Source organism: Macrotis lagotis, chromosome 1, assembly GCF_037893015.1.
Source record: "Macrotis lagotis isolate mMagLag1 chromosome 1, bilby.v1.9.chrom.fasta, whole genome shotgun sequence".
NCBI classification, from domain to species: Eukaryota; Metazoa; Chordata; class Mammalia; order Peramelemorphia; family Peramelidae; genus Macrotis; species Macrotis lagotis.
The window spans coordinates 736,169,202-736,196,678 of record NC_133658.1 but is presented as its reverse complement, the minus strand read 5'-3'; the positions used below and the strand labels follow the sequence as shown (position 1 = coordinate 736,196,678).

The 27,477-nt window shown below is 34.6% G+C and overlaps 1 protein-coding gene across 2 annotated transcripts in view; it reads right to left on the bottom strand.

Annotated features, from left to right (window-relative positions):
- MIPEP (mitochondrial intermediate peptidase) overlaps positions 1 to 27,477 on the bottom strand; it is a 196,654-nt gene that overhangs the window by 151,856 nt on the left and 17,321 nt on the right. For both annotated transcript variants that reach the window (XM_074216207.1, XM_074216206.1), the window contains exons 5-10: positions 26,784 to 26,847; positions 21,552 to 21,734; positions 19,725 to 19,881; positions 17,661 to 17,709; positions 16,170 to 16,230; positions 13,339 to 13,391 (exon numbers count right to left, since the gene is read on the bottom strand). In XM_074216207.1, coding sequence (XP_074072308.1) covers positions 13,339 to 13,391; positions 16,170 to 16,230; positions 17,661 to 17,709; positions 19,725 to 19,881; positions 21,552 to 21,734; positions 26,784 to 26,847 — 567 coding nt within the window. The remainder of the gene's footprint in view (positions 1 to 13,338; positions 13,392 to 16,169; positions 16,231 to 17,660; positions 17,710 to 19,724; positions 19,882 to 21,551; positions 21,735 to 26,783; positions 26,848 to 27,477) is intronic.

Genomic DNA, 27,477 nt, shown 5'->3' with positions numbered 1-27,477 from the left:
TATGTTGTTTACAAGAAACAAAAATAGAGATACACACAGGGTAAAAGTAAAAGGATGGATCAAAATATATTATGCTTCAGTTGAAGTTAAATAAATCAGGGGTAGCAATCCTTGATCTCAGATAAAGTAAAAGCAAAAACAAATCACATTAAAAGGGAAAAGGAAGGAAACTACATCTTCTTAAAAGGCACCATAGGTAAACATGTGAACCTAGTGGTTAGGATACAAATTCCTAGAGGAAAAGTTGAGTGAATTACAAAAAGACAGACAGCAAAACTTTAGTGATGGGGACTTCAACCTCCCTTTTCTAGAACTAGATAACTCTAACCACAAAATAAACAAGAAGTTAAGATGGTGAAGGAAATCTTAGAAAACTTAGATATGATAGACCTGTGTAGAAAATGAGGATAAAAAATAATATACCTTTTTTCTCAACAGTACATGATACCTACATCAAAACTGCCTATGTACTAGGGCATTAAAACCTTATAATCACATGTAGAAAAGGAAAAATAATAAATGCATACTTCTCAGACCATGGGTCAAGAAAAGATAAACCAAAAACTAAATGGAAACTGAATAACTTAATTTTAAATGAGTGGGTAAAACAAAAAACTCATAAAAACAACAATTATATCCAAGAAAATTATGATAGACATTATATCAAAATTTATGGGATATCAGCCAACGCAGTCTTGAAGGTCAACTTTTTATCTCTAAATGATTATATGAATAAAGAGATCAATGAATTGGGTATGCACTTAAAAAATCTAGAAAAAGAACAAATTAAATATCAAATTAGGAATTCTGAAAATCAAGGGAGAGATAAGAAAATTGAAAACAAGAAACCATTGATCTAATAAATAAAACTAAGGGTTGGTTTTATGAAAAGGCCAATGAAATAGAGCTACCTTTGGTTAATCTGATTTAAAAAAAAAAGATAACCAAATTACCATCAAAAATGAAAAGGATAGGCTCAGCCCAGAGTCAGGAGGACCTGACAATTAATTAGCTGTGTGACCCTGGGAAAGTCGCTTAAGCTCATGGCACAAAAATGAAAAGGGTGAACTAACCACCAACAAGGAGGAAATCAGAGTTCGGAGCTACTTTGCCAAACTGTATATCAATAATTTGGAAAAGCTGAATGAAATGGATGAATATTTACAAAAATACAAACTGCCAAGATTATCAGAAGAGGAAATAACATCCTTAACCCTATTTCAGAAAAAGAAATTGAAGAAATCAGTAAATTCCCTAAAAATTTCCTACATAAACTACTTTAACAAATAGGAGAAAGAGTTCTGCCAAATTCCTTTTAAGGCACCAATTATGGTGCTGATACCTAAATCAGGAAGAAGCAAAACAGACAAAAAATTTATAGAATAATTTCCCTAATGAACACTGATGAAAAATCTTGAATAAAACTTTAGCAACGAGATTACAGAAAGTTATTATTACTAGGAAAATACACCATGATCAGGTATGATTTATACCATTAAGCAAGGATGGTTCAATATTAGGAAAACAATCAATGTAACTGAACAGATCAATAGCAAAACCAAGACAAATCATATGATTATCTCAATAGATGCTGAAAAAGCCTTTGATAAAATACATCCATTCCTGTTAAAAAACACTAGACACTTTCCTAAACCTAAACCCATATGTAATGGGGATAAATTCAGAGCATTTCCAATAAGATCAGGGGGTACAACAAGGATGCCCATTATCACCACTACTATTCAATAGTGTTAGAAATGTTAGCTTTAGCAATAAGAGAAGAAAAAGAAATTGAAGGAATCAGAACTGGCAATGAGGAAGCAAAGCTTTCACTCTTTGGAGATGATATGATGGTATACAAAGAGAACCCTAGAAAATCATCTAAAAAATTCCTTGAAACAATTAACAAATTAAGCAAAGTAGCAGGATATAAAATAAGCCCACATAAATAATCAGCATTTCTACATATGAACAACAAAGCCCAAGAGCAAGAGATAGAAAGAGAAATTCCATTTAAAGTAACTGTTGAGGATTTCTGGGGCAGAATGGCAGTGTGAACCTACTATGCTCCTGGAGCTTTTCCCTAAATGAAGCCTCTACTCTGACATTCAAACTACAGATCCCAAAAAGAGAAAAAGGAGATTCAAAGTTTTCAACTGTACACATCATGGAGGATTTTCAGTGAAGGTCTGTCTCTTTGGGGAGAAAGTGGAAGTCCAAAGAGGCAGGAGAGCAAGAAAATCAGCAGAGGGCTTTTAGCAACAGTACAATCCAGGTCCTGACAGCTGAACAATAACAGAGGTCCTGGCAGCTAGATAGCAAGCCAGCAGGGCAGACTCCAGGCCCAAACAAAGTCTGAACCCTGACAACACCAGAGTAAAAGACAGGACTGGGTTGGAAACAAACCACTATTAAGTCAGAAATCTGGACATAAAGGAGGAAAGAAAAAAAAAAACCTCTACAAAGGCAAGGCTGGACTGCATAAATAACATCTTGGCCAACAAAAAAGGGATCAGACACCAGACCAAGCAAAAAACAAAACAAAACAAAACAGAATCTATACTCCCTGTACCCCAGGAGCAGAGCTAAAACAGCAAAGTTGAACAAAAAAGGCTAAAAGAGCACTCAATATAGAAAACTACTTTACAAAGATGACAGCAATGCAATGTCTGAAGAAAGCAGTGAAAAATATCAAGAGTCTATAAATTGGACTCAAATACAAAAGTTCAAATAAGACCTTAAAAAAACATTTAAAAACCAAAAAAAAAGAGAGAAGAAAAATGGAAAAAAGAAATGAGTCATGCAAGAAAATTTATAAAAATTGACCAAAGAAATCAACTAGAAAAGGAAACACAGAAGATAAAGAAAATAAAATCCTAAAAACTTGAATTGAACAAATAAAAACCAATGAATCTATAAGGCTACAAGAATCCTTCAAACAAAATAAAAAGGCTGTAAAAATTGAAGAAAATGTAAATTACCTTTTAGGGGAAACCTTTTAGGAACTTGGAAAATTAATCTAGAAAAGATAATATACGAATCATCTGACTACCAGAAAGCCTGAATCAAGAAAAGAACCTGGAAAAATCATGCAGGAAACTATGAGGAAAAACTGTCCAAATCTCTTAGAAAAAGATAACAATATAACCACTGAAAGAATACACAGAACCTCACCAGAAAGAGACCCCAGGATAAAAACTCCAAGGGCAGTAAAAACCAAATTCCAGAACTCTCAAATAAAGGAAAGAATATTCCAAGAAGCAAAAAGAAAACAATTCAAATATAAAGGAAACAGAATCACTCACACAGGACCTATCTGTCTCAACACTGAAGGATCAGAAGACCTGGAATAGCATATTTTGGAGAGCAAAAGACCTGGAATTATAATTCAGAATGCACTATCCTGCAAAATTCAGCATATACTATCAGGGAAAAAGATGGATGTTCAATGAAATAAAGGACTTCCAGAATTTGAAATGACCAGACCAGAAATGAACAGAGAATTCAATTGCCAAATATACAAGAGTTGCATAAAAAAAGGTAAAGGAAAGGGGGAAGGAAAAAACAAAAACAAGTCTTGGTCAAGACTCAAATTGTATATACAATCCTAGAAGGGAAGATATAGCACTTCTAATTCTTTAGAACATTACTTCTCTTAGGATAATTAGAGAGTAGAATATAATTAAAGAAAATGAATCTGTAGGATATGGGTATAATTAGGTCTTATCTTTCAATTGAAGAGGTCCACAATGACATCACTATGTTTGAGGAAAAAAGCCCTGAAGAAAAGCAGGGGTGTAAACTTTAAACTTAAGTGTCTCATTATCCTTTGACCCACTTTAATTCTTTTTTTTTTTTAGGTTTTTTCAAGGCAAATGGGGTTAAGTGGCTTGCCCAAGGTCACACAGCTAGGCAATTATTAAGTGTCTCAGACCGGATTTGAACCCAGGTACTCCTGACTCCAAGGCCGGTGCTTTATCCACTAAGCCACCTAGCCACCCCAAACCCACTTTAATTCTATTGTGCTTAGCACCTTGTCTAATGAGGGCATCATCAACTGAGTCAACATCTCTGCAAGTGACATTTGTAAAGTTCTCAGTTGAGACCTCCAGAGCCTCCCAGGACTAAGAGATCTTTAAGATTCTTACAGTTAATTAGATCTAGCTTGACTTAACCTGTGCTTCACTTAACAAGGTGTTAAGTGGGGGGGGGGGGGGGGGGGAGAACTGAAGTGTGAAAGGAAATAGGCCTGGGGGAGGGGCACAAATACTTCAAGAAATCATATGGTTTGGATGATACTTTGGCTCCTGAGGAGAACTGTGTGTACTTGAAAGATACTTGAAAAGGGGGGATAAAGTAAATGATTACAATTATAATTATAATTTGATGCAATTTGAGGCAGTGCTGCTTATCAAGCAATCAAGTAAACAATCTATGTTGATAGCTTGGTAACAGTAGGCGCTTATCAAGCTATCAAATAATCAAATTGTGACTGAAACCTGATTAATATCAGAGGGAAAGAATGGAGAATGTGAATGCTGACTGAATTCTATTCAACAGATTTTAGCCCAGGAGGGAATAAAATACATTCCCACTTGGGTTTAAAAATCTAACTTAGACTTCCGGCCAAGATGGCAGAGAGAAGACAGGCACAGTTCTAAAGTCTCCTGATCTTTCCCCATCTATCATATGAAACAAACCTCTAACCCACAAAACCCAGAGAAGAAAAGCCTGGACAAAGAACATCTACCTCAGGATTTGTCTTCTGCAGCTTTGGGTGAGTCCGGGCGCAGAGGGAGGATCAGCCCCGAATCAGCCAAGTTAGTAGCTGAATTGGAGCAGGGGAGTCTGAGGGCCCGAGAGACAGACCTGCTGGATCAGTGGTGGGGCTAGATGGCAGGGGCTTGAGTCAACTAGGGAGCAGAGCCAGTAGTGTTGGCGCTGACCCTCTGGAGTTTGCTGACAGGGCTGGGGGGAGAGTTCTGGTGCAGGAGAGCTGAGGACACCAACCCTGGGTTCCTTGGGTCTGAGGAACTCTGAGTCCAAAGCAACTTTGCAGCTGAGGCCCCTTCCCAGGGCAAACAATTGCAGACTACTTCTGCCTCAGGCACAGGTGTGTGAGCAGAAGAACCAGCCCAGCTGACAATAGGGAGAGGAATGACCTCACCACAGGGTAAATACCACCTTTGATTGAAGGCAAAAGGATTCAATAGCTTCAACCCCTCCCTTCAAGCTAAGGGACAAGGCCTCAATCAAGGTAACAGACAAGTCAGAGAAAGCAACCAGGACCTCCTACTGGCCAGCCAGAGAAATTACACTCAGTGAGTAAAGCCTCTAGCCATCCCAACACCAAACTCCTGTGAACCAGCCCCTCCCCAACTCAAGGTCTTAGCAAAATGAAGAAGGGTCAGCAGAAAGGTGGATCCATAGAAAAATTCTTGGAAGGAAAAGGCTCTAACTCAGAGAGACCAAGAACCTCTGAGGAGAATATGATCTGGTCTCCAGTATAGAAAGATTCCCTTCAAGAAATAAGGAAGGAGTTTAAAAATCAATTGGAAAATTGGCAAAAGAAACTCTAGAGAAGATCAATACCTTGCAACAAGAAAACAAATTGAGAATAAATCTCTCAGATCTTCAATTAGGCAAATGCAAAAAAGAAAATAATTCTCTCAAAACATCAATTGGTCAAATGGAAAGCTCTTTCAAAAGTAGAACTGGCCAACTGGAAAAGGAATTACAAAAGGTTAATGAAGAAAATTCCTACCTAAAAAAAAGAATGGAGTCTACAGAAACTAATGACTTCATGAGACAGCAAGAGCCTGTCAAACAAAATAAAAAAAAAATAGAAAAAAAATAGAAGAAAATGCAAAATACCTCATCAGCAAAACCACTGACCCTCAAGAATAGGTCAAGAAGGGGCAACCTGAAAATTATTGGACTTCTTTAACACACTGAAGAGAAAAAAAAGCCAGGACTTAATATTATAGGATGCAGTGATGGAAAATTGCCCTCATATCATGGAACCAGAGGGCAAAGTAGTTATTGAAAGAATACATCGATCCCCTCCAGAAAAAGATCCTAAAATGAAAACACCAAGGAATGTTGTGGCCAAATTCCAGAACTATCAGATAAAAGAGAAAATCCTGCAAGCAGCCAGAAAGAAACAATTTAAATATCAAGGAGCCACAGTAAGGATCACACAGGACCTGGCTGCATCAACATTAAGGGATGGAAGGACCTGAAAACGAGATATTCCAAAGAGCAAGGGAGCTTGGAATGCAGTCAAGAATCCACTATCCCGCAAAGCTGAGCCTTCTCTTCCAGGGAAAAAGATGGACATTTTAGGAAAACACTCAATATTATTAAATGTATCTGTAGCAAAACCAATAGAAATAATATGATTATCTCAATAGATACTGAAAAAGCCTTTAATAAAATACAACATACATTCCTATTAAAAATACTAGAAAGTTTAGGAATTAATGGAATTTTCCTTAAAATAACAAGTAGTATGTAACTAAAACCATCAACAAATATTTTACTTAATGGGAATAAAATCTGAGCAGGTCCAATAAAATGAGGGGTGAAAAGGATGCCCATTATCACCATCACTATTCAGTATAATATTAGAAATGCTGGCAGTTGCAATAAGAGAAGAAAAAGAAATTAAAGGAATCAGAAATGGCAATGAGGAAGCAACTTTCACTTTTTGAAGATGATACAATGATAGAACTAGAGAACCCAAGAAAATCATCTAAAAAATTCTTTGAAACAATTAATAAATCCAGCAAAGTGTCAGGATATGAAATAAACCCCCCCAAATCATCAGCATTTCCATATATATGAACAACAAAGTCCATGAACAAGAGATAGAAAGAGAAATTCCATTTAAAATAATTGTAGATGGGGGCAGCTAGGTGGTGCAGTGAATAGAGCACCAGTCCTGGAGTCAGGAGTACCTGAGTTCAAATCCAGTCTCACTAATTTAATAGTTACCTAGCTGTAATTGGGCAAGTCACTTAACCCCATTGTCTTGCAAAAAAAAAAAAAACTAAATAAAAGAACTGTAGACAACACTAAATACCTGGGAATCTTATCTGAGCACAATTATAAAGCACTCTTCTCCCAAATAAAGTCAGATTTAAATAATTGGAAAAATGTCAAATGCTCATGGTTAGGTTGAGCTAATATAAAAATGACTATTCTACCCAAATTAAATTGCTTCTTTAGAGCACACCAATAAAGCTATCAAATAACTATTTTACTGAGTTAGATTAAAAATAGGAACAAAATTCACCTGGAGCAACAAAAGGGCAAGAACAGCAAGGAAACTGATTAGAAAAAAAATGTAAAGGAAGGTAGCCTAGCTCTACTAGATCTAAAACTATACTATAAAGCAGCAGTCATCAAAATTGCCTGGTATTGGTTAAAAAATAAAGTAATAGATCAATGGATTAGGATAAATTCAGAAGAAACAGTAGTAAATGATCACAGTAATCTATTGTTTGACAGACTCAAAGATATTAGCTTTTGGGATAAGAACTCATTAACTGATAAAAATTGTTGGGAACACTGTAAATTAGTATGGCAAAAACTAGGCACAGACCCACATCTCAAACCCTATATCAAAATAAGGTCAAACTAGATACAGGATTTAGACATAAAGGGTGACATCATAAATAAAGAGATCAAAAGGAAATAGTCTTTCAACTCTTTGGAAAAGGGTCAAATTTATATCCAAACAAGAAATAGTGAGTACATTATAAACTGAGAAATGAATGATTTTGACTATATTAAAAAAAGTTTTTGCACTAATAAAATCAATGCTGCCAAAATTAGAAGGAAAGCAGAAAGATGGAAAACAATCTTCACAACCAGGAGTTCTGATAAAAGTCTCATTTCTAAAATATAAAGAAATACATCAAATTTATAAAGTTACAAGTCATTCCCCAAGTGATAAATGGTTAAAGGATATGAATAAACAGTTTTCAAATGAATAAATTAAAACTATAAAATCATGAAAAATCATTATTGATTAGAGAAATGCAAATTAAAACAATTCAGAAGTATCATACCTATCAATCAAATTGGCTAAGATGACAAAAAGGGAAAATGATCAATGTTGGAGAGGTTGTGGGAGGATTGGGTTTGAAGAAAGACAATGAAAGGCTATACCCAGAATTGGGAGACAGAAATACCCAAATACTGCATTATCTACTTCACTAAAATATTTATCTTGGATAGGCAATGAAAATAAATAATGAAAAACTGAGTTCAAAATTGGGTAGGAAGAAAACTGTCTGGATTGCCTCTGGAAAATTTTATAGCACTTTAAATGATGCCACGTGAAGAGTTTCCTTTGCACTTCCGGCCAAGATGGCAGAGAGAAGACAGACACTGATAGGTGCTCTCTCTTTCCCCTCAGAAATAACATGAGAAAGCTCTTAATAGAAACTAGATCAACAAAATCCAGAAAGAGAAGCTAGGAGAACACCCACCAAGAAGGTCTAACTCAGGGGACCATGGGTGAACTGGGAGATGAGAGCAGAGGATCAGTGCTGGGGATGGCAGCTGGGGGAGGCCAGAGGGTCGGCCTCAGCCATGGAGACTTTGGTGAGTGGCAGGTGCAAGATCCAGCTTTAGTAGAGTCTTTGGCCAGGGGAGGAAGAGCTACGGGAGGGTGAGTTCCAGCACAGAGTCTCAGAGCAAGCCTGGAGAACAACCAGCTGGGCCAGAGACCTGAGCTCCATACTTTCAGGAGTCCTTTGCCTAGAACAAACAATAAGCAATGCCCCCACCCCCACCCCCTCAGGGCCCAGGCCATTTTTCAAGATCAACTCACACCCTGCTGCTGAGGACCTCACTCCAGAGAAAGCAACCAGCACCCCCTACTGGCTGGCTCTTGGAATTACTAAACCAAGTGAAGAAAGCCTCTAGGATCCTCAAAAGCAAACCTCTGAGAGCCAGCTCCCCACCCCCCCCAACACAAGATGAAAAAAAGATCAGAGAAAAGGGGGACCCATGGAGAAATACTTAGAAGAGACAGATCCTAACCCAGAGAGATCTAGCACTGCTAAGAATATGAACTGGTCTCCAACCCAGAAAGACTTCCTTGAAGAAATCAGGAAGGAGTTTAAAAATTGGGAAAAGAAACTCAAGAGAAAATTAACACGTTGGACCAAATATTTAACTAAAAAAATTAGAGAAAGAACAAATTAAAAATCCCCAATTAAATACCAAATTAGAAATTCTAAAAACTAAAGGAGAAATTAATAAAATCAAAAGCAAGAAAACCATTGAACTAATTAATAAATAAAACCAAACTGCTAGTATCATAAATGAAAAAGGTAAACTCACCACCAATGAGGAATAAATTAAAGTAATAATTCAGAATCATTTTGCCCAACTCTATGCCAATAAATTTGACAATCTAAGTGAAATGGACAAATATATACAAAAATATGAGTTGCCCAGATTAAATGAAGAGGAAATTAAAAAACCTAAATAACCCTATGTCAGAAAAAGAAATTCAAGAAGCCATTATTGAACTTCATAAGAAAAAAATCTCCAGGGCCAAATGGATTCACAAGTGAATTCTATCAAACATTTAAAGAACAATTGGTTCCAATTCTATATAAACTCTTTGGAAAAATAGGTGAAGATGGAACTCTGCCGAACTCTTTCTATGACACCAATATGGTGATGATACCTAAACCAGGAAGAGTTAAAACGAAGAAAATTATAGACCTATCTCCCTGATGAATATGGATGCAAAATTTTAAAATAAAATCTTAGCACAATGATTACAAGTTATCAAGTTATAACTAGATCAAGTAGGATTTATCCCAGGAATGCAGGGTTGGTTCAATATTAGGAAAACTGTTAGTATAATTAATTATATCAATTAACATATCTAATCATATGATCATATCAATAGATACTGAAAAAGTTTTTGACAAAATATAGCACTCATTCCTACTAAAAACACTAGAGTGTAGGAATAAATGGTTTGTTCCTTAGAATAATAAGCAGTATCTATCTAAAACCATCAACAAGCATTATATGCAATGGGGATAGGCTTGAGGCATTCCCAATAAAATCAGGAATAAAACAAGGATGCCCATTATCACCACTACTATTCAATATTCTATTAGAAAAAGGAGCGGCTAGGTGGCACAGTGAATAGAGCACTGGCCCTGGAGTCAGGAGTACCTGAGTTCAAATCCTGCCTCAGCCACTTAATAATTTCCTAGCTGTGGGCCTTGGGCAAGCCACTTAACCCCACTGCCTTGCAAAAAAAAAAAAAACCAAACCCTAAAAAATATATATATATTGTATTAGAAATTTTAGCCTCAGCAATAAGAAAAAGAAATTGAAGGAATTAGAATAGGGAAGGAGGAGACAAAACTCTCCCTCTTTGCAGATGACATGATGGTATACCTAGAGAATCCCAAAAAGTCATCTAAAAACTACTAGAAATAATTAGCAAATTTAGCAAAGTAGCAGGATCAAAAATAAACTGTGATAAATCCTGAACATTTCTATATATGACTAGCAAGATACAGCAGAAAGAAGTAGAAAGAGAAATCCCATTCAAAAGTAACCTCAGACAAAAATAAAATACCTGGGAGTCTACCTGACAAGGCAGACTCAAAAGCTTTTTGAAAACAATTACAAAACTCGTATCATGCAAATAAAATCAGATTTAAATACCTGGGCAAACATCACCTGTTCATGGATAGGTTGAGCTAATATAATAAAAATGACAATTCTACCAAAACTAAACTACTTGTTTAGCACCCTACCAATCAAAATTCCAAAAAATTACTTTAATGAGTTAGAAAAAGTTGTAAGTAAATTTATATGGAGAAATAAGAAGTCAGGAATTTCCAGGGATTCAATGAAAAACAGTGCAAAAAAAAGGTGGCTTAGCCATACCAGATCTAAAATTATAATATAAATCATCGGTCTTCAAAACTGTCTGGTATTGGCTAAGAAATAGAGTCATGGATCAGTGGAATAGACTAGGTGCAATAGCAGGAAATGATTATGGTAATTTGCTGTTTGATACTCAAAGAATCCAGCTATTGCTATAAAAACTCTCTCTTCAATAAAAACTGTTTGGGAAAATTGGAAGTTAGTATGGAAGAAACTTAGATTAGACCAACACCTCACACCCTATACCAAGATAAGATCCAAATGGATACAGGATTTAGACATAAAAAACAATATTATAAGCAAACTTAGAAAATCAAGTAGTTTACCTGTCAGATCTATGGAAAGGGAAACAGTTTATGACCAAGGAAGAGATGGAGAACACCATTCAAAACAAACTAGATAATTTTGGGTACATTAAATTAAAAAGCTTTTGCACTGACAAAGCCACTGTAACAAGATCAAAAGAAATGTAGTAAATTGGGAAACAATTTTTGCAACTAGTATTTCTGAAAAAGGACTCATTTCTAAAATAAACAGAGAACTGAGTCAAATTTTCAAAAAAAACCAAGCCATTCCCCAATTGACAAATGGTCAAAGTATATGCAAAGGCAATTTACAACTGAGGAAATCAAAACAATCCATAGTCATATGAAAAATTGCTCCAAATCATTACTTATTAGAGAAATGCAAATTAAATCATCTCTGAGATACCACCTCACATCTCTCAGACTGGCCAATATGACCAAAAAGGACAATGGTCAATATTGAAAGGGATGTGGGAAATCTGGGACACTAATACATTGTGGGTGGAGCTGTGAACTCAACCAACATTTCTGGAGAGAAATTTGGGAATATGCCCAAGGGCAACAAAAATGTGCATACCTTTTGACCCAACAATACCAATACTGGGTCTATACCCTGAAAAGATAATAAAAAAAGAGTAAAAACATCACTTATACAAAAATATTTATAGCAGCCCTGTTTGTGGTGGCAAAAAATTGGAAATTACGTGAATGTCATTCAATTGGGGAATGGCTTAACAAACTGTGGCATATGTATGTCACAGAACACTATTTTTCTATTAGAAATCAGGAGGGATGGGAATTCAGGGAAGCCTGTAAAGATTTGCATGAACTGATGCTGAGCAAGATAAGCAGAACCAGAAAAACATTGTATACCCTAACTGCAACATGTGGGTGATGATCAACCCTGATGGACTTGCTCATTCCATCAGTGCAACAACCAGGGACAATTTTGAGCAATCTGCAGTGGAGAATACAATCTGTATCCAGAGAAAGAAGTATGTACGTTGAACGAAGACCAAAGACCATTACTGTCAAATTAGAAAAAAAAAAGCATTATATTATGTAATTTTACCATCTCATACTTTATTTTTCTTCCTTAAGGATATGATTTCTCTGTCATCACATTCAACTGAGATCAATATATAACAAGGAACTAATGTAAACACTGGCAGAATGCCTTCTGTGGGGGTGGGGGTGGGGGGAGAGAAGCAAAAATAGGGAAAAAATTGTAAAACTCAAAATAAATAAAATCTTTCTTTAATAAACAAACAAACAAATAAATAAATGATGCCAAGTATCTCCTGGAAACAAAGGAAGATAAGTCTTGTGCTGTCTGGCATAAAAGCTAAAAATATTTCTTTTTTTTTTTTAAAGTTCTTTGCAAGGCAATGGGGGTAAGTGGCTTGCCCAAGGTCACACAGTTAGGTAATTATTAAGTGTCTCTGAGGCTGGATTTGAACCCAGATACTCCTGACTCCAGGGCCGGTGCTCTATCTACTGCACCACCTAGCTGTCCCAAAATATTTCATTTTTGAAGCCTTTTTTTTTTAAAACACCAATTCAATTCTAGTGAGACCATATAGCAGGAAGTGATAGAACAAGTGTGGATCATGCAAAAAAGGATAACAGAGAGGAGTATGGTAGACAGGAATAAACTGGGATATTACCAAAAAGGCCTGCACCAATGAGGTAGCTTAAAAGACAACATCAGAGACATGTATGAGAGGTCATGTAGTAAGAGTGGAAGATAACCCCTAGGTAGATCAAATGATAATAAGCCTATTTACAGATTGTCAAGGGACCTACAGAAACACTGAGAACACCCCATGTGGAGGATGTGGAGGAAAATATAAACATCATCTGTCCTGACAGATAACATAAAATATCAATTTCTATTGTAGAACCTTGAGACATGTCAATAAATTACAATAACTCACATTTATGTTGTGTTTTAAGGTATATAAAATATTTTCGTCATAAAACAATGAAAGATCAAATCACCATGTCAAACAACTTTGCTCTGCTAGAGAGATAATGACTGAACAATAAGTGGTATTCATTCCATTACACGATTTGCTATAATTTCTAAACTTACCGCTCTGCACGAATGGCACCACTGTAATAAGGATGATCCCAAGGCATCAATGTCTACAATAGAAGAATTCAACTTTTCAATATTGTGGGAAAATCAATACCTTTATCATTTGTATCTTCAATAACTTAACTCATTACCTTTTCCCTAAACTTAGGAGAGAACCCCCACTTCTTAGCATCTCTACTTCTATTAAAGGTAAGAGCATTCAATTACCTAAGTTTGCATTCTTGGCATTATCTTTTATCCCATATATTCAATCAATTGCCAAATATGACTTAGGTCATAGTGTGCAGTAGACTCAGAAGACCTCAGGCCCATATTTATCTGCACAACTCTGGGCAAAGGACTTGACTTCTGCCTCACTTTCCTTATCTGTAAAATGGGGATAATAATAGTACCCATTTTTCAGTTATTGTGAAGATTAAAAATTAGGTAATATTTGTAAGTAGGCAATATTTGAAGCTTTCCAAGCTTCAAAGTGTCAGATAAATACCAGCAATAATTAAATCTTGTCATTTTTACATTACAATATTTTTCACCTACACTTGGTCTTCTCATTATTCACACATCAACCATCCTGGTGCATACACTCTAATTTGGTTGTGCCTGCCTCTACACTTCCATCCATCACCCACAAAGATGCCAGAGATATTCATAGATAATACAAGTCTAATCATGTCATTCCCCCTACTCATCAATTCCAAACCTCGCTATCATCTCTGCGACTAATTCTAACTTTATCTGTTTAGATCTTAAAGCCTCTCAGTATTTGCCCCCAATCTATATTTGAAAACTTAAATTGTAATCCTCACCTTGCTCCTTACTGTTTCTCTCCTGCAACCCCTGCTTTTGCCTGAAGGGTGCTTCCATTTTATTTTTGCCTCCTGGAATCCTTTGATTCATTCAAAACTCTGCTAGAGCAACTTCTCTTCCAGGAAACCTTGCCCAATCCTCCCCCCACCTCCCCCTGCCAGGAAGTAATACCTCCCAACCAGAACTTCCCTTGCAATCATTTTGTAAGTTCCCAGTTAGCCCTTTGATTACTTAGGAACAGGTTAATTTTGTATTTGTGTTGCTGTCATTTAAAACACTCTTTATAAATGTTTCTCAATTGATTACCTGATTAAACTTAGGAAACTGATAAAGGGGATAATACTGAAACTCAATCTATTCATTTTAATATCATTGTCATTCTTATCAATCTTTTTAAATAGCTAAAGAAAAAATATATTTAAAAGTAATTCAATTTTCCTCAAAGTGTTATAGATACAATGGAATCAGAATGTGGAAAAAGGGACATCATGGTTTTATCTCAATAACACTCATGTAATTCATATTCCTCCCTGTTTGAAGAAAACTCAGGCAGGTCTACCAGGGGACAGACTTGAAACAGATCATTAGTTTCAGGTACTGGAAGTACCTATTTGAGAAAAAAATTCAGAAGAAGCTATACATCTCTTACAAATAGTGACTTACAGGGGCAAATAAATGTGTTTGAATATATTCATTTTCTGAGTGAACTAAGGTGAAAAGTTTTCAAAAGGAAAAAACCCATTACTGGATAGGTAACCTTTGAACTGAATGCATGTCCCATTCCCAAGAGCAAGATTTCTGTGTAATTCCAATTCCACAAGGAGGAAAATATATGGAAGCTAATCTACCAAAGCAAATTCATGGCTTATATAGACTCACTTACAAGTATTTTACAAAAAAAATAAAGAATACACCTCTCAGATTGGCCAATATGACCAGAAAGGATGATGATCACTGTTGGAAGGGTTGTGGGAAATCTGGGACACTATTACACTGTTGGTGGAGCTGTGAATTCATCCAACCCTTCTGGAGAGCTATTTGGAACTATGCCCAAAGGGCAACAAAAATGTGCATACCCTTTGACCCAGCAATACCACTACTGGGTCTATATCCTGAAGAGATGATGATAAAGGGTAAAAACATTACTTGTACAAAAATATTTATAGCAGCCCTGTTTGTGGTGGCAAAGAATTGGAAATCAAGTAAATGTCCTTGAACTGGGGAATGGCTTAGCAAACTGTGGTATATGTATGTCATGGAACACTATTATTCTATTAGAAACCAGGAGGGATGGAATTTCAGGGAAGCCTGGAGGGATTTGCATGAACTGATGCTGAACAAGATGAGCAGAACCAGAAAAACACTGTATACCCTAACAGCAACATGGGAGTGATGTTCAACCTTGAAGGACTTGCTCATTCCATCAGTGCAACAATCGGAAGCAATTTTGGGCTGCCTGCAAAGCAGAGTGCCATCTGTATCCAGATAAGGAGCTGTGGAGTTTGAACAAAGTTCAAGGACTATCCCATGAAATTTGGAAAAACACAGATATCTTATTGTCTGATCTCTAAGGATATGATTTCTCTCTCATCACATCCAATTTGGATCAAGGTACAACATGGAAACAAAGTAAAAACTGACAAATTACTTTCCGTGGGGGAAGTGGGGGGAGGGAAGTAAGACTGGGGGGAAAATTGTAAAACTCAAATAATATCTTTAATAAAAATTAATTTAAAAAATAAAGAACAAAACAAAATTTTGTAAAAGCTGCAAAAATAAAAACCATAAATATATTTTATAAAAATATATAAAAATAAAAGACAAGAATAAAAATAGATTTTGTAAATACTACAGATAGGGGCACCTAGGTCATATTACTTTAGGAACTTTAATAATTACCAAACACAAATCCTATCAGATCACATATGCTGATTGGCACTTTCCATTCTCGTCAATAATTGTAATAAATTGTAATATGATGACTAACTTATAATAATACAATTGTAAAAAAAACTTACCGAATTTTGAGGATTTAGTTTCATTTTCATTTCTTTCATCATCTCAAAATCTTTTATAGTTCTGTAAAGCAGTTCTATCATTAGTAATTTCTTGGATAAGATTTAAATAACTGTTTGACCAAGAAAACTACCCTGTAGCAATTTCTTTCAAATACTCCCAAAACTGAACTCATTACAAATTAAAATATCCATGCAAATTCTTTCCCATTCTCTGCTATTCCTCATTCCCTAAAAATCCTGTATTAAAGTACAAAGGTTAAAATAAGAACTACAGAAATATGAAACCACTGATAAGTCATCTTTATAGTATTCTTTTTTGCTCTACCTAAAAAAGGCCAAGAGATCAAGGACATTTTAAAAATAAATTTTAACTGGTGAAATTCAAATGCTATGACAAAAATTTAGAAATTAAGCCATGATTTTTTCCTATTCAGTCACCAAAAGAATCCTAAATGTGCAATGGTTAAGAATTTTCAATATTTTTTGGATTTCTAAGTCCCATAAAAATTATAAATGATTCTCTTAAATGTAACTAAAAATTGCAAAATGTCTATTAAAAAGGCAGTGATTGTAAGAAAAATACTTGATTGGTAATGAAAAAGTTTTTAAAGGAAAGCAAAATTAATACAATAAGGTAATATTACTATTTCAGGAAAAATTATATAAATTTTAAGATAAGAGGCTCTAAACTCTCATAATTCACTACAGGGACTTAGAAGTCACAAAGAACTTGATTTAAGGTATTGCTCTCACCAAAAAAGGAAAGTAAAATGCTGAATATCATTAAAAATAAAACCAAAAACATTATCTTTCTCCTTGACAAAACCATAATATACCCAAAGAAAGGATATGAGAGACTTATTAGAGTCCCATAAAGGATAACTAACATGATCAAAGGGATAAGGTAGGTATCATATGTGCACACAATGTTAAAAAGATTGTGGCTATTCAGCCTATATGAATAAGAAGGCTTAGGCAATACTATCCTTTGTAGCTTAGAATCTATGATCCTGTGATTTAATACAAATAAAAAGAACTTCTTCTGTACAAAATAAACAGTAAACAAACAAGGGAATATAGACTAAAACTAAGTTTACATATGCCAATTATTTTCTGAGCACCTATTATGTACATTGTGCAAAGTAACCAAAAACAAAACTCCAAGTAACATTTATGCCAATTCATGATTATATATCTATATCTATATATCTATCTCTATATATATATATCTATATCTATCTATCTATCTCTATATATATATCTATATCTATCTATCTATCTATCTATCTATCTATATATATATATATATATATATATGAACTTGAGAACATTTCTAAGTTTTAGTTTGCAGAAGGGCAATCATGCTCTCCCACACATTTGCTTTGATGATAATTCTAGAACTTCATGGAGATAATTCAAGTCTTTTCTTTTGTTATAAATTAAATATTTTATAAGAGCACATGCACTTTGCAAAGTGAAGTAAAAACTAACCTCTCAAAAAGCTTCTCAGACAATTTTTCAAGGAACTGTGTTACAATCTCTGGAAAACAACAAAAAAAGAATAGACATAGTTCTGATTGCAATTATACATAGTTATATATTAACATGAATTTCTACAGATTAAGATGATGCTCCAGGAACAAAAAATAACAGTATAGTAAAATGAATGGCTGATGTATTGAATATTTTATGTTTTAACAGAATTATCTTTTAGGATTTTTTAATAGTTCAGATGAATTCCATCACTTCTACCCCCCCCTTATTATTAGCAAAACTTCATAAGGTCCACATCACTTCATTCTCCTAGATGTTTGGTTCTAGATAAGTAACCACATGATGAATGATGTTAATCAGTGATGTTAAGACCTCTGTTACCTAGGTAGCCTTGCCACCTCTTTTGATCTCTTCTACTTTTAAGACCCTATCAATTTTTCTTTCATGCCCATTTTTGAATGAAATCTTTCCAGGAGATCTCTAATTTTCCTGATAAGATCTTGTTTTTCTCATTCTACTGTTTTTGTTTTTTTTTGGGGGGGGGGCAGTACTCATTTAACATAGCCTTCTATCAATCTTTGCTATTCTCTGGAATTCTGCATTCAATTAGTTAATATCTTTCTCTCTGTTTCCCTTTTTCTTTTTTTTCCCCCAACTATTTTTAAAGCCTCTTCTTTTTCTTTGGGATGCTTTTTGTTGCTGCCACTGGTACAATATTGCCAGTTTCTTTTCACAATTCTTCAGGTACTCTATATATCAGATCTATACACTTGAATCTATTATTATTTCCACTTCATATTCTTAAGGAATGTTAATGTTTGTCCTTCATTTTCAAAAAAAGACCATAATATCAGGGAGACTGTTGCCATGACAAGGACATGAATTGGATTTTGAGTGAGGGGGATGCTGTACTAAGTCACCAGTCTCACTTTCTCTTCTAGAGCCAGCTGGGTCCAGAGATGGCCCTGGATGCAGAGCAATCAGGGTTAAGTGACTTACCCAAGGTCACACAGCTCATAAGTGGCAAGTATCTGAGGCTGGATTCAAACTCCCTTCCTCCTGAATCCAAGGTCAATGCTCTGTCCTATTTTGCCTCCTCATTTTGCAAAATGAGGATAATGACATGTAGTTTATATTTAATAAGTTAGTTGTGGGACTCAAATGATGTTACATATATGTCAGCTATTATTATAATTTCACTGACAATAGGGAAATGTTTAATATATGCTACAGGCGAACTTTAAAGAAAATGATGACTTCCTGGAGCTAAAAGTTGACTTATGCACAACAATGTGAACAACCTCTTTGAAAACCATAGGGTTTCCCTATGAATAACAAAGCAAAAACCTAAACAGGAAAATAATAATCAATATGCAATTACAGAATTGTGCCAAGTACTAGGAAAAGAAAGAAAGGGAAAAACCCATAAAAACAGACCTCAAGGAACTTAGAGGCTAGTGGAAGGGACAACATGCAAATAAATAGGACAAGCAAGAAAATTCAAGATTAACATCTGATATGCCCTTAAGTACTCAAAACATAGGCAATTATAGTCTTCACTTCTATACAACTGAATTGAATACCCTTATAGGAATCCTTTAATATTGAACATGAATTTAAAAACTTTTGCAATGGTTTTGTATGTGTATTGCCTTGGCAAAAATATGTTACCATCAGAAAGATTTTATCCTTTTTTACCCTGGTAATATGCCAGGTATACCCTGGTAATATTAAAATATGATTTTAAATTGTTCCCTCTTTGCTATCTTTTATCCAAGATAAATGGGACACTGAAAAAAGGGCTGGAATTTAAGAGTAAGCAAAAAGTCCTTGAGTTTCTTTGTCTTTGGCATTAGGACAGAATTTTGTATGCGTAACTGAATCAATTTTATACATACCAATTTTCTATTTAGAGTGTGAAATACAAATGTGCAAATGCACATGCATGCACACACATATATTGTACACACACACGTGCGCACACACACACATATTATATACACACACACACATACACACACACACACACACACAGAAACTTAAGATGAATATACTTCTCACCTGGGCTTTTAGCTATTGTTCCTTGAAGAGCTCTATTTGCAAATGTGGAATAGCCTACTAATTTTGCCAGTTGATCTCTACTGCTAAGTAATTCATCTAAACAGTTCAGCTGGTCAGGATTGGGGTAAAGAAAAACCTTGTAAGCCACTTCTCGTGCCTAAATTCAAAGAGTAAAGAATAATTAATATCAACTCCATTACATAGAGTTTTAGTTAAACATAAAAAGAGAAGAAATGTCATCATATTATGTTTGCACTTGATGACAGATATAATCATATCCTTACCAAAAAGGAGTATAAATTGACTAACAAGTATATGAGGTCACACACTGCATAATGAGCCAAGTTATGCTACAATCTTCAAGGAATGGAAAATAAGGAAGAGCAAACTACTATAAAACAACTTTCTCATCTGAACTTTAAAAGAAATTTCACCTCTAAATAGGATTTTAAATAAGTATAGAAGTGTTTTAGTGCCTTGAAAAAGTTTAAGATAGAATGATAACATTTCCTAGACAGGGCTCCAGTACTTATATTAAAATCAAAAATGAATTTACCTAATACTTTAAAGCTCTAGGCTTCCCATTTGACTTTATAATTCCAATTTAACTACATGCCACAAATAGATTATACCAAAGTAAATATTATTTATGATAATAATCTGGTGGCATACGAATGGGCTATTATTACACTGGTACTCAAATCTGACTGATATAAACTCTGAGCATGGTCTGTATTTGTGCTCTTAGTTTGATATAGCTCCAACTACATGGTCTCTCTAGATGTAACAGTTACTCTACTAGTTGCCAGAGATGGTGCCTGTGGCTAGGTGTGAAGGAACAAGGAGATGTAAGGCAAAGAAGTAGATTCCTACTGAACCCCATGCTTTCTCTAAGATACCTGCATCATCTCTAGCCCAGTTCCTCAGAGGTTAAGATGGAATCTCAGTGCAAAGTTCATCTCTTTTCACTCCCTCCCTGCTGAAGGAGACTGTAAAAGGGGGTTCTTCCATACAGGAGAAGTCACCCTCCTTGTCATGCTCCCCAACCCCACCCTACTGACAATTCACTTTCTCAGCTGCTCTGTTTCGGGGTTCAGTCTGGAGCTCACAGCTACAGACTCATGTCCAGAGTCCAGAGTTCACAGTCACAGAAATTGATTTGAAAGTTCAGTTTCACAGAGAAGAACAAAAGACAGAGGAGGGGATGGGAGAGGGGAGGATTTCATAAAAGATTTGAGCTTCCAAACTGAAGTTAAGGAAGAAAATATCCTAGAAGTTAAGCGAGAGAAAAAAAGGCAGAGGTGGGGAAACTAATTGAGAATGATTCACCTTAGACATCAAATACCAAATTTCTGTATTTTTTTTAATTCTAAAGTCCCACTTTCCCTAATTTCTTTTAACTTTTCATGAAGACTAATGTTTTTCACTACAAAAGCCTTTCAATTTTACTTTAGAAAAAAATATTTTTTCCCCTAAATGAGTGCTTTATCATATTGTTTGACCATCCTTCAAAAATTATTTTTGTATTTTTCTCCTTTGGAAAAAAATTCATTTTAGGGATAGTTTAGATTAGAAGTAAAACAAGGGTACTTTATATTTAGTAAACCTCAGAGAATATTATGAGCACCATCAATTATAAATGCTTCCCAAGAAGAAAGTAATTTTCATTTAATTAGTTTTTGTAAGAATTAGTGACTATTTCTATTATTAGCCTTACTAACAGTTTTTTAAAATGTTCCTATAGCCCTGCTCAATTATCTTAAAAACAATACAGACAACCAAGACTAAAACAACTTTAAAATTTAAATGTGATTTTAAAATACATACCAAATCATCTGAAGACTCTGCATGTAAATTACTAACTAGTGCATGATCTCCATCATGTACAAAGTTATTTAGGATATGCTCAGGCAAGAGGCGCTTTTCAATTTTATTGGGAAAGTGGCTTTGCATAATAAAAGCACTGCTCAAATCCAAGATCTTAACATTAAGGTCCACTGCTCTTTTACGCTATATATGGGAGAAATAAAAGACAATTTAATTCCATTAAATTTCAGACATTTATAATCAGTATTCTAAAGATATCCAGTAAAGATGGTAGATCAAAATAAGGCCTTTTATGGATTACATTAATCATAATTTAAATATCTTCTTAGTTTCTAACAAGAACAAAAGATTATTCTTAAATTTTTACAATGATTTCATTTTAACACTTGCATAAAATCAAAATTTCTACTACTTGAGTTATATCCCTAATTTCTGAAGATTACACTATGCAAGACAACTAAAATTAACATCTTTTTAAAAAAACTGCCCCAATAACACTCTTAAGAGATAAAATACTATGCTAGATGGACTTCTTCAATATAGTATTTCTTAGATCATTTTCTGGTTCAGAAAAAAAAATTCAAATATTTTAAGGAAAAATTATAGAAAATATTGAATGTATAGAAAAAGTATTTAGATGAAATCTCTCAAAAAACAATAAACAGAGGAAATGGTTGAAAATGCTTCTAATTCTTTTCCACAATTGATTTATTATTATTATTAGTTGGTATCTCAATGGAATGGCAAAGTCTTCATGGAAAAAAACCTTGACTTTGAACTCTATCAATCTTCTTGCCAGCCACCCTGATATAGTGCCTATTTACTAGTACTTTCTAGCTTTAGAAATATAACAAAAATCAATACTGGCAATTGCTATTGGAAACAGTCTCATCTGGTCTAACCTCCAATGAATTTACTTCCTGGGACTTGCCAAATAAAATACTCCTCCTTGGCCATCATTTCCCTTTCATCCACTATTAGAATGTTAAGTTCCTTGAGGACACAACCTATCTCACTTGGATAATAGCATTTCACAGTGTTTGGAACGCAGTCAGTGAATAATAATTAATTATGCACTTATATGTGCCAGAAACTACTAAGCTCTGGGATAAAAAGAAAGACCAAAATAAATAAAGTCCCTGCTCTCAAAGAGCTCACAATCTAATGTTGGGGAGGCATCACGGGAAAAAACCTTTGCATAAACAAGATATATAAAGGACAACTTAGAGACATATCAGAGGGGAAGGCACTATTAGCATTAAGAAGAGTGGAACAGGCTTTCAGTGGAAAGGGATTTTAGCTAAGATTTGAATGAAGGAAGGGAAATCGGAGAGAGAGAGAGAGAGAGAGAGAGAGAAAGAGAGAGAGAGAGAGAAAGAGAGAGAGAGAGAGAGAGAGAGAGAGAGATAAAAAGGGAGAGAATTCCAGTCAAAGGAAACAGTCATGCTCAGGAGTCTAGAGTTGGAGGGTCTTATGTGAGAAACAAAGAAGCCAATGTCACTGAATGACAGTACACATGGGAAAGGAGTAAGGTGTAGGAAGACTGGAAAGGTAGAAGGGGGCAGACTATAGATGGCTTTGAATGACAGGGGATTTTATTTGTGATTCTAGAGGTGACAGGTAGTCACTGAGTTTGTTGATTTGGGAGCAAGGGAAGATTAAGGTGGTCTGATATAATCAGGCAAAAGCTTTTGGAAGATCAGTTTGATAGCTGAATGGGAGGATGTACTCTTGAGTGAGACTTGAGGCATGGAGAACAAACAAGACACCTGAAATATTCCATATATGAGGTCCTATTCCAGGCTGTGCTACAAGTTGTGGCAATATCAGAGAAGAGAAGGAGACATATAAGAAAGCACTTGGCAAAAGACTGGATAAAAGGGAAGAGATGAGAGAGAAGAGTCTAGGATGACCCCCCAAGATGTTAAGCCTGGGAGAAAGGATGATAGTGACTCTGGAAGGAATTCTCCAAGTAACAGGAATTCAATTTTGGAAATGTTAAATCAAAGAAGTTCAAGATATCCAACAGACAATTGGATAAATGAGGCTGGATGTGGGGATGTTAGGACTGAACATATAGATCTAAGAACCATCTACAAATGATAATTAAATCCTTGAAAGCTGATGAAACCACCAAAAGAATGGAATCATTTTGTATGTAGGATTTATATTGAAAATAGATAGACCATCTCCTGAGAGGTAGGGGTGAAGGAAATAAAACATCTTGGCATGACATCTGAATGATGTAAGATGAGAAAAAGGGAAAAAAGAGAAAGTTCTTCGTGACTGGTCCCAAGTTTTTCAGTGAAAATATGTGGCAAGGTTCTCAGCTGAGGTGGGGAGGCAGAGTTATTGGAGACTTAATGGGAAATGAAAAGATTTGGAAAAGTCACTATGTAGTAAGTCAATTAGGAATATGTAAAAGGATTGCAGTGCCAATGTGAGGACCTTGTTGAGATTAAAATACTTTCTTATTCACTTGTTCAGTTTTTCATTCATCTATTTATCAAGCAACAATTATACAATAGGTTAACACTTAAGCAAGTCACTTATTTAAAAATAACTTTTATTTGAAAAAACTGGATTATTAATATAAACACTCCGCCTAATTCACAGAGATGGTCTAAAGAGCTATTCAGATAATATATATAAAAGCACATTGTAAAATGCAAATGGCTATAGAAATGAAAGTTATTTGCTAAGAAATTAGGTCGTATTTCTCCTGAGAGTGCAACAGGATTATATGATAAGACTATGCCATTAGATATGATCAGTAACTGTATCCTTCATTACAAGGAAGAGCTGTCTCAAAGATGAAGATTGTGGGAAGGAACATATAGGGGGCCAGCAATATTACTGAAAAGAATCAAAAATGAAAACCAGATTAGTAGGTGCCCGGTTTCTATGACTATGTTTCAGAATTCCCATTACCTAGCATAATACTTTGTATATGTTAGGAACTTAATAATTATTTATTGTTGATGATGACAATAATAGTTAAAGAAGTATCTTCTTAGTATTCAAAGTAAATTTAAACTGAAAACTTCCTCAAGAATAATTTTGTAAAAAAATGAACATTATGTATCAGTTGGACTCCTTTCTAAATTTAATATCAGGAATAGCAAAAGAATTTAATATATATCTTAAAAAACCCTAAAATCTACAGAGAAAAAAATTGAAAAATTATATTTAATGTAAATTTGATCAATTTCATTCAGAATAAAATCTTAGTAACATTCAAATATCCCTTGAATGACATAAAAATTAATGTCAATATTATATTAAAAACATAAAAATATAATTCTTCATTGGAAATGCCAACTTCACATTAAAAAGCATCAATAAAAATAACCTTTGCATTGATTCCATACTTTCAACACTTCTACCTTTCAGTCTATACACTTTGTTTAAAATATGACAAAACTGATCACAATCTAATGGTCATCAATGGAATACAAATAAGTCATACACAAAAATTAGCATTTTTCCCTATAATTTCAAAATTCTCCTTCATTTTTAGCAGGGGGAAAAAATAAAGTATGATTAAACCAAATCTATCCAGAATTTTGCACCTTAAAAGTCATGGTATGACAAAAAAAAAAATTAAAACTATAAGTCAACTATAATTCATTCTTTTCTTAATTCCAATGATATCCTAGGATTCTGGGCATATGTAACCACATTGTGCCTCAGTTTATTCATTTGTAAAATACAAAGTGATCTCTCCCACAAATTTTCCTAGAATACAATGTCTGGATCACTCCTTGGCCCTATCATGAGCATATGCTCTATCATACTTATTTATGTGTACATGAGAACAGTCTTAGCAATGGATTTTGTCAGTTATCCAACTACCAACCTTAATTTCCAAAAGATCATTTCTAACCAACAGGTGAATTTGGGGGTACAGCAATTTAGGGAAGAAGAGTAACTGTCTTCAGAATTCTATTCTTGAAAGTTTCCCCATCTTTCCAGGATCTTTCATTTTTTAAAATTTTTTTTAAAGCAATAGGATCCTACTTAGCCCTTTTCTAAATGTTTGAAGCATCTCTTCTCCTAAAATTTAGGGAACATAATCAAGTTAACCCCAGTTTTCCTCATCTCTGTCATACAATCTACAGTAAAGAAGTCACTTCTTCCCAAGGTGTCCAGCAACCAGTTCCTCCAAGCCCTAAACAAAGTTCCTCTGGTGATTTCCTTCACTTGTTCAAGAATGAAATAATCATATAGGCAAACCAAGAAATCATTTCATGCTCTGTTCTGGACAGAGTATTCTAGGAAATTTTGCATCATTTCTTTATCCTATCTCTGTGTCAGATTTGCCTTACCTATTTCATCTTTCTATCTAGTTGATCTATATAATATAATGTCAAGCAATTTTTATCCTTTTGTATCTCCCTTTGAAGATATTAAAAATGTTCTCCACACTTTCCTCTTCTGGTAATTAGATATCTCAAATGGGTAGATCTTCTTCATATTTAATACTGCTATACTACAGACTGTCCCTTCCTTTTACCTAATCTGTTTCTTCTGAATAAAATATATTCTTCCAAAGTCATATTCCAGTTATGTGTCCTTTCCTACTAAGTCTCAGAAATACCTAATATCAGCAAATTTGTCTCCTTGGATTAGGATCTCTAGTTCAACTTGCTATTGATATTTCCTTATTGGGTACACTTATGTAACAAAGTCTTGGATTTTACTGCCTTTCTTAGAAGCAGTATCCTATGAATTCATGAGCATCTCTACTGCTAATAGTATTTTATTTTAGCTATCCCAATGGTTTTTAGTACAGTAGAAACATACTTTCTTTCTTGCCCCTTTCTTTCTATATGAAAGCCATCTTGATTATTTTTTTTTAATTCCAGGTAAAAAAACATTCTTTACTCATTCTCCTTACATACATTCTAACCTTGGCCAGGAGTCTGTCACTATTATATTTCTATGTTACTATCACTAACAACACAAAAAAAGTCTTAAAAATTCCTTTAATTCCCATAATTCCTCTAAGGATTGCCTGTGGGACAGCTATTTAAATAAGATTAATATATGTGTAATCCTATAGAAGTTCATAAATTCTAGTGAAAGGTTCAGAAAATTTTCATAGATTAAAGATTTACTTGGTATTTTATTATAAATATGAGAATATTAAATAATTTGAACCTAAAACAAAGATACTAATTAATCTATAGTAAAACAAGGTGGCAAATAAAAAAAAGATAAAAAATTTACCTTTTCTTCATCCAAATGGATTCCACTTATCTCAAAATCAAACATAAATAATTCCGCCACTTTCCTAAAAATAAAATTATTCTCATTACATATATTCCCATAATTCTTTTCCTTTTACAAAAAAATCTGGCATTAATACACTTATTACTTGTGGGACCCTGAGAAAGTACCCTGCTAAGCCCTGAAGAAGATAAAAAGATAAATGAGACACAATTTCTCATTCTTCAAGGAACATAGGAAGAAAGTTATTTCCCAAGGGTTTCCAATGTCTATTTGGTTGATTCAATCGTTTCAAAGAGAGCATATTTTTCATAAGAGCAGTTAATTGGTACCCAGTGGTTAAAGCTCAGACTCTTGATACTTTCTAGTTGTGTAATCCTGGGCAAATTACTTAAGCCTGATTCCCTCACATCCAGGGCCATCTCCAGTCTTCTTGATTCATATCCAGATGGGTCTAGAGGAAAAAGTGAAGCTGATGACTTAGCACAGTACCCCCTCACTCAAATCTAATTCACATGCTTGTCATGGTATCACCTCCTTGATGTCATAGTCTTTTTCCAGAATGAAGGACAAAAACAACAACAATTTTACATAAATTATTTTAGGGGAATTACCGGCACATTTACTAGATGCTAAACTTAAGAGTAAAAAATAAAAAATTCAGTCCAACCATCTGGCTTTTTTGTTTTAAGGA